The sequence below is a fragment of the Leguminivora glycinivorella genome, chromosome 1 (genome assembly GCF_023078275.1).
Source record: "Leguminivora glycinivorella isolate SPB_JAAS2020 chromosome 1, LegGlyc_1.1, whole genome shotgun sequence".
Lineage (NCBI taxonomy): Eukaryota > Metazoa > Arthropoda > Insecta > Lepidoptera > Tortricidae > Leguminivora > Leguminivora glycinivorella.
The window spans coordinates 26,492,033-26,501,022 of record NC_062971.1 but is presented as its reverse complement, the minus strand read 5'-3'; the positions used below and the strand labels follow the sequence as shown (position 1 = coordinate 26,501,022).

Below are 8,990 nucleotides of genomic sequence, written 5' to 3'. Positions count from 1 at the left end.
CTCTCTATAATACTTGATCCTCTTTGCTTACTCTGAATGATATTACCTACCCTACCTAGCTTTTCGATAGTTTACCTAATATGATATGTTCCTTCGAGCGTATCATCGCATTTTGTTTCTCCACCTGCAAACCCAGCCATACACTACGCTGCATTACGTATCAGCCTTTGGACAATTGGACAATAAGGCCAGGCTTGTAATGCTAATAGCCTATTTTTACTTAGGAGTTAGAATCATGCGTCATTGCGTAATTAGTCTCAATCCCTAAGAGGATAATGAGTCTCGGGCGGATAATAGCGGCATGTTTAGACGATTAGTTGTGTTGGCCTAGGACCGAATTCACTAATGACTGGCTCGCATTACTTACGAGTGCTAATGAACCCGCAATTGTAAATCAAATCGTAGTAGGTACCTATGTCCATTCATTGATTGGTTATTGATAATAATAAGATCATTATCACTTTGAACTCAGTTTTAAAATTATATAAAAAAAAACATTAAAAATGTAACTAACTTATAAATACCTACATTTTGAACTTTAAACTTAAGAATGAGTTTACGCTTTCTAATTAAAAATGTTGTCACAAATTTAGCTAAAAGATGGCGGTTTTGAATAATGTGCAGTGCGTGCGTGCGTTTATTACTTCAGAGTGAACCGCGATGGCTGCGTGTGAGCAGAAACTGTACCCCAACTGCGACCCGACTGTGTGGCTCCGATCCTGTGAGGAGGAGGTCACAGAACCATTGGAAGGACACATTACAGGTTTTATAAATTATAATTTTAATTTGACAAAATGTAATTCTTCTCACTCCTTGATATTGTTTGTGATACATGACCTACATTATTCAAAACGTTTACTAGGTGCTGGTTTATGTTCCTATTTACATAACTATAAACTGTTCAGTGTTTTTTTTTAAGTATTTACAAAATAGCTGTTTTAATATTATAACTTTAACTTTTTTAACTTCGTATAATAGTTATTTGTTATACAAGGGGGCAAAGTTGTATTTTACCGCCGAGTGTGGAATTGAAAGACGAGCAAGTGAAAGGATTCTATAGTTGAACCACGAGCGAAGCGAGTGGTTCGAGAATAGAATCCTGAACTTGCGAGTTTTGTAACACACGAGAAGTAAAATACATTTGCACCCGAGTGTAACACAACACTTTTCCCCTCACTACAGCGAGGAAACTACAACGCAAAAAATGCGTTTATCACAGCCTTCCAGTAGTTCCACAGGTGGTAAATCATCTTTATTACTAGATTCACCTGCTTTTATCCATTTTAAAGCAGTTAATTTGAGTTTATTCAAGGTCAAATTACTTTACTCACAAGTGGATAAAATGCGTTTTTACCCGCTGGTATTAAAGGACAAAACACGTGTTTCCGAGCTAGTGAGGGGAAAATCTTATTACGAGTATGATCACTTTTACCTACCTCAAATAGAAAATGGGCTCCAATTTTGAATAACAAACTTTACGACTTTTTAGGTGAAATCCCAACATGGGTACGCGGTACCCTGCTGCGGAACGGGCCGGGCTCACTCCAAGTTGGCTCCGAGCGGTTCGATCACCTGTTCGACAGCTCTGCCCTGCTGCACAGGTATGTACATCGACTCGGCCTTAAACCACGTCGAAAAGGAGAGTGGTGGCATTGAGTCACTCAGTGGTTTGTTGGTCCCTATCCCTACCAACACACAGAGGATGTCATTCCAGATACAAACCGGGCCGAAGTGGGGAAACTACTATATTGCCAAACATTGACGGCTAAAGAAAGGATGCCGTTTATAACTTAAGTAGGTATACATACATTCGTACTATTCTTCAAGTCACTTATTAGTTTCTAAGTGTTGTGAGCATATTTGACGTCATCCCACCTTACGTCTGCTGCTCCGTTCTCATACTTAAAGGTAAACGATAGTCATGCTCTCATTCAGTTTAACGAATGTCCCTAGAAGTACTTACTTAATTACTCAGTTATCGTTATTCCAGGTATTATAAATGCGTATATTTTCAGGTTTGCCATTCACGACGGGAGCGCCACATACCAGTGCCGTTTCCTGCAGTCCAACACATACAAGCGCAACCAGGCGGCGCGGCGCATCGTGGTCACGGAGTTCGGGACCAGTGCGGCCCCAGATCCGTGCCACACTATATTTGACAGGTAATCTAACAACGATCATCAGCATCATTATTGGCCTTCAAGTCTAAAACAGACTATATAAGCAGTGTCAAGTGGGGCCTGGGGCGACAACGTTTTTGATTTACATTTTCAATTTCACCACCCTTGCGGGTGTTAATTGTACCTGTACAGAATAACAATAAAAGTACCAGCTTTCAAATAGAGGAAAAATTATTAAAATCGGTTCATGCAATAAATAATTATCTCATAAAAATCATCTTCCATACTTTAAGCTCGCGCACATTAGTTTACTTAATTTGCCGATATATGTCGCTGCACGTTGAGCGCTCATTTCCTACATCGCGTTTTTCCTGATATAGTATAATGGGGTCGGATCAGGATCAGGAGCGTCCGACGACAATGTTGTAACGTAAACTTTTGAAGTCGAATTGTTTTGATTTTCTTTGGACGTTGTAAAGTAATAAAATTGCAGTATATCAAATATTACTTTTGTGGGCCTAGTGAAAAAGGGTATAACTCAAATTGACTCGGTGAAAAAAGGCACAAGTCCCATCTCGGACTTGTGAGCTTATGACCTTTTTCACCGAGTCAATTTGAGTTATACCCTTTTTCACTAGACCCACAGACTTGTTATGTGGGAAATTGAGTCTTGAGGGATTTAGTCAAGTCTGTAGAGTTATATGAATTAACATTTGATGATTCAAATATTGAAAGTTTGTACGGAACCCTCGGTGGGCGAGTCCAACTCGCACTTGGCCGGTTTTTTTTAAATTACCTGCACTTGGACGGCGCGGCGCGGGTGTCCGTTCCGCGTCTATACGACTTGCGTCCCTTCTGTGTATTTTAGCCCTAAGCCTCTTAGCCCTAAGGGGATAACCGTTCACGGGGCGATATCGGTCGGTCAGTTAAAAAAAGTTAAACCACAGAATTATTGGATTATACTATAAGGTGCATTAGGGTAATTCCGAATGACAGAAATGCTCTGGTAATTCCAAAAGGGGAATCTTGATATGATGGAAATAATGGTGATTTTTGTGCGACTTTCGAAATTAGACGACTTTCAGAATTACCCTAATGCACCTTACTTACTTAGTGCGGCGCAGGTATATTGTATGATGTGTGATATCCACATCATACAATATACCTAACCAGTTTCTCTACAAAGGGACCCAGTGGCTTTTCTTATGCGCCGCACTAAGTAAGTAAGGTGCATTAGGGTAATTCTGAAAGTCGTCTAATTTCGAAAGTCGCACAATTCGCAATTAAAAATAACAATCTGATTACGATTAATTGTACGTAAATGTTTTGTCGGTGTGAACGAGCCCTTGAGGCCTCATCGCGCATTTAAATATTATCTTCACATTCCATCAAGCTATCGACAAACAGCTTACTGTTTTGTTATGCTATCTGTCCATTTGAGAAATTTACACATATACCTATTTTCCTAAAAAGCACCCTCTAGACCCTGACAAATGACAGTCAAGTTCATTCCTATCTCGATAGCGATTCCGATTAAGAGTTCTTTCGTGTCTCGATGGAGATAGCGATTGTAAGGGAGTCATTTGTGTCGGATTACCGATAGTGTAGATTGCTTGTTTATAGAGATTGGCAGTGAATTAGCAAGCGAACCAGGGTGGCTAGCCGAATGGCACAATCGCTCACGAAACGCTCACGAAACGAAGCGCTAGTAGATATCTATCTCTATCGCGCTTGCGTATTGGCGCGACAGAGCCAGCGGCGTATCGCTTTCGTTTGGCGTCGGAGAAATGCCATTCGGCTACGGGGCCAGTTACGAACTGGTTTCGAGAGGTGTTTTTGGTTAAATTGCGTTGGTTATACTTTTGTAACAGAACAAGCAGAGGGACTTTAACCAGGTCAAGTGGGGATATGCGACCGCTTGTCCTACAGATTCCCAATTTTTCACGTAGATTCTTTTTAAGGTGTAGAAGAGCACTAAGAAAGGATTTTTCAAAATTCACCTCCTAAGGGGGTGAAATGGGGGTCCAAAGTTTCTATGGGAAATCAAGATTATTTGGATTATTTTACTATTCTATTTTACCAGTTAGTTTATACATTAATTTGAGTAAATTATATATGGATAATTAAAAAAAACATGAAATTAACAGCTATCACTTGTTTGTTCACTTGTTCACCGTTTCTCAACAGCAATTGATGTAACATCTATCGCAGGTGTGGTATTTTATAGAAAAAAAATTAAATAAATGTTATTCTGTTTCCTATAATGGACCTAACTATATACCGAAGTTAACGGAATTCAATAAAAACACGGTGTATTAGATATATAATATACTTTTTCAGTACAGATGGTGTTTTTTTTACGCACTAGTGCGAGTTGTGGTTCATTATATGCCAGGTCGAAACTTCGGAGGTCCATCTGTACTGAAAAACGTCGTACGATACACGTGTAAAAAGGAAATTCGTAACTCGTGTCGATTTAAAACACTCCCTTCGGTCGTGTTTTAATTTATCGCCACTCGTTTCGAACTTCCTTTTTTACGCACTTGTATCGTAATGTACTATTTCATTAATGTATTAATACATAGATGAAGAAATAGACTTACAACCGTTGATAATACTGTTTAAATTACTTATATTCATTGTTAATCACATACCAATTATAATTAGGAGACGTTTAATTAACAAATACCTAATGTTTTATGCAACATTTTTGTCATGATCCAATACTAATGTTACCTAAAAGCGAAATTAATGATAACGAAACTAGTCTGAAATCCCGTTTTATATGACCCGTTTGGCATCTTTTCTAGTTTTGACAAATGATGGATTATGCGTATTAACATATTATACAAATAACGGTTGTATTTTCCATGTTCCAGAGTTTCGGCACTTTTTAACCCGGGAGAGTCAATGTCGGACAACGCCATGATATCCGTGTACCCGTTCGGTGACGAGATGTATGCCTTCACAGAGGGACCGGTCATTCATAGGTACATAATATCTTTTTCACCACGCCAACTGGTAATGGCTCTTTTTGCTATTCGAAAACAGATAGCAAAATTTCATTTTATCCACGAGAGTGCAAAGTAATTGTATACAAATTTTAACTTGATGTCTTAAGCTGTCTGGTAGAATTTACCTATAAATGATAACTTCTAGTTTTAATATTTATAATCTCTTTCCATATCTCGTAAGTTTAATTTTTGTTATAAATATGTACTGACGCGATCGCTTGGACAAGTCTCCACGGAAGACCAGCGTCAAGTTACCTGGTAGGCTGGTTGGCTGGTAGGTAACTTGACAAAATGCTGAGGGGAGACCTTTTCAGTGACGTTAATATAATACCTATTAATGTGTATCGTAGACGTAAGGAATATTGTTAACGTCCTGAATAAAAATATTTTCCCCTCACTAGCTCGGAAACACGTGTTTTGTCCTTTAATACCAGCGGGTAAAAACGCATTTTATCCACTAGTGGATGAATTACTTTATAATTTGACCTTGAATAAAGTCAAATTAACTTCTTTAAAATTGACAAAAGTAGGTGAATCTAGTAATAAAGATGATTTACCACTTGTGGAACTACTGGAAGCAGTGATAAACGCATTTTTTGCGTTATAGTTTTCTCGCTATAGTGAGGGGAAAAGTTTTGTGTTACACTCGGGTGCAAATGTATTTTACTTCTCGTGTGTTAAAAAACTCGCAAGTTCAGGATTCTATTCTCAAACTACTCGCTTCGCTCGTGGTTCAACTATAGAATCCTTTCACTTGCTCGTTTTTAGGGTTCCGTAGTCAACTAGGAACCCTTATAGTTTCGCCATGTCTGTCTGTCCGTCCGTCCGTCCGTCCGTCCGTCCGCGGATAATCTCAGTAACCGTTAGCACTAGAAAGCTGAAATTTGGTACCAATATGTACATCAATCACGCCAACGAAGTGCAAAAATAAAAAATGGAAAAAAATGTTTTATTAGGGTACCCCCCCTACATGTAAAGTGGGGGCTGATATTTTTTTAAATTCCAACCCCAACGTGTGATATATTGTTGGATAGGTATTGAAAAATGAATAAGGGTTTACTAAGATCGTTTTTTGATGATATTAATATTTTCGGAAATAATCGCTCCTAAAGGAAAAAAAAAGTGCGTCCCCCCCCTCTAACTTTTGAACCATATGTTTAAAAAATATGAAAAAAATCACAAAAGTAGAACTTTATAAAGACTTTCTAGGAAAATTGTTTTGAACTTGATGGGTTTAGTAGTTTTTGAGAAAAATACGAAAAACTACGGAACCCTACACTGAGCGTGGCCCGACACGCTCTTGGCCGGTTTCTTCAATTCCACACTCGACGTTAAAATACAACTTTGCCCCCTTGTATAACAAATAACTATTCTTTCTTTCTTTCTATATTTTCTAATTTTGAATGATAGGTACGAGTAAATATTGGATAAGTTGATAGATTTAATTTAGTTTAATGTTTTATACAGTGTTTTACGTAGTCAGTATTTTGTTGGGGGTTGTGTGGTGAAAAATTTTGTATTTCACTCGGTGGCAAAGTTTGTTTAACCTTCGTGCCTTGAAGCCCTCTCAACGCTCAAAATTCCACTTTTTGAAATTCGCTACGCTCGCGTTTAATGTTGGAATCTTTCGCTTGCTCGGGTATGAATATTGACACGAGCGGTTAAACAACAACTTCCCCCTTGTAAAACAAATAACTATTAATGAAATTGAGCGCACAAATAGTTATTTAATGCGTTTATCACTGCTTCCAGTAGTTCTACAGGTGGTAAATCATCTTAATTACTAGATTCACCTACTTTTATCAATTTTAAAGCAGTTAATTTGACTTTATTCAAGGTCAAATTACTTTACCCACTAGTGGATAAAATGCGTTTTTACCCGCTGGTATTAAAGGACAAAACACGTGTTTCCGAGCTAGTGAGGGGAAAACGTTATTACTGTACTAGATCAGTCAATGAATGCTCAAAGGCCGTCTAGGTGGAATGGCCGAAAGCAGAAAGTTTCACTACGGGATGTTGTTAGAGATAGTCAGGAGACATACATACTAAAAGTCCTCGGACTTTGGACGTGAGCTCGAAGAGGGGGGGATGAAAAAAGGTCCCATTTTTTGGTTTTTTGCTCATATTTCAAAAACTATGCGTCAGACGAAATTTTGGTTTACTACACTTTGAAAGCTTATAAAATTCTCTATAACTTTGACCTAGAAACTTTTTTCTATTCTTAACCATTATCTAGGTATGAGCTCCTAAAACTGTTGATTTTTTAAAAATCGTTTCCCCCCCCATTTCTTGCTTCATACATTGCTCCATATCTTGAAAAATATTTATCTTAGACAAAAGTTTTCTTAAAAAATCTTGTAGATCATTCAAATACCTTTCATAATATGTATATATAATATATGTTTCTGGGTCATGTACCGTTGAATAATTATACGACTTTAAAACGAAATGAAACAACAAATGTATGTGATAAACGTGTAAAATATGTATTTCATGAACATGATTGTATTACGATGCTGTATAAATGCATTCACACAACAGGTAACAATACAATTAGCTGTACATAAAGGCCTTCTCACACCCACATCTACCACTACTACAATCTGTGGTGCACCGGCAAAATATTGACTTCAGTATTTCTTCCGGAGCAGCTGGTACTTTGGTTTGCACAGGAATCAGTAAGTTGCTTTCGTTCCGTGCCATCCCCATTCATTATCCTCCTTGCGTTATCCCGGCATTTGCCACGGCTCATGGGAGCCTGGGGTCCACTTTGGCAACTAATCCCAAGATTTGGCGTAGGCACTAGTTTTACGAAAGCGACTGCCTTCTTACTTTCCAACCCGAAGGGTAACTAGGACTTATTGGACTCAGTATCCTTAGGAGGTATCGATATAACTTACACGTGTTTTAATTTACTCGCTGCCTCTTTGGGCGGGATGATATTATCGGTCTTCTTTGTTTGTTTGAAATGCTGTAGGTCTCACACCTTACTACTGTCAACACTGCAATTCTCTATTATAACTGTAAGAAGTGAAACAACGTCTTGTGTGTTACTGTGTTTGTTGTCCCAAATAAATCAAACAAATTGAAACTGTTTCTTCCATGTCATCTGGATCAGATGTGACAACTGTATCTTAGACAATATCCTCCCCGCCGTTATCATCAGTGTCTTCCTCTTTCCTGGGGGTGTCATTGACTTTCGATCCGGAGGTCGCGGGTTCGAACCCGGCTCGTACCAATGACTTTTTTCTGAACTTATGTGCGAAATGTCATTTGATATTTGCCAGTCGCTTTTCGGTGAAGGAAAACATCGTGAGGAAACCGGACTAATTCCAATGAGTCCTTTCCGTCCCTTCGGGTTGGAAAGTCAGATGGCAGTCGCTTTCGTAAAACTAGTGCCTACGCCAAATCTTGGGATTAGTTGCCAAAGTGGACCCCAGGCTCCCATGAGCCGTGGCAAATGCCGGGATAACGCAAGGAGGATGATGAATGGGCATGGCACGGAACGAAAGCAACTTACTGATTCCTGTGCAAACCAAAGTACCAGCTGCTCCGGAAGAAATATTTCGAGAATGAAGTCAATATTTTGCCGGTGCACCACAGATTGTAGTAGTGGTAGATGTGGGTGTGAGAAGGCCTTTATGTACAGCTAATTGTATTGTTACACTGTTGTGTGAATGCATTTGTACAGCATCGTAATACAATCATGTTCATGAAATACATATTTTACACGTTTATCACATACATTTGTTGTTTCATTTCGTTTTAAAGTCGTATAATTATTCAACGGTACATGACCCAGAAGCATATGTACACATATTATGAAAGGTATTTGAATGATATACAAGATTTTTTA

General features: G+C 38.6%; 1 protein-coding gene across 1 annotated transcript in view; it reads left to right on the top strand.

Moving 5' to 3' along the window:
- The first annotated feature begins 354 nt into the window (after positions 1-354).
- The window catches only part of LOC125226807 (carotenoid isomerooxygenase), a 37,176-nt gene continuing 28,540 nt past the window's right edge, over positions 355-8,990 (top strand). The window contains exons 1-5 of the mRNA XM_048130915.1: positions 355-408; positions 650-763; positions 1,490-1,601; positions 2,016-2,162; positions 5,000-5,110. Of these exons, the coding sequence (XP_047986872.1) occupies positions 661-763; positions 1,490-1,601; positions 2,016-2,162; positions 5,000-5,110 (473 nt within the window). The 5' untranslated portion in view covers positions 355-408; positions 650-660. The remainder of the gene's footprint in view (positions 409-649; positions 764-1,489; positions 1,602-2,015; positions 2,163-4,999; positions 5,111-8,990) is intronic.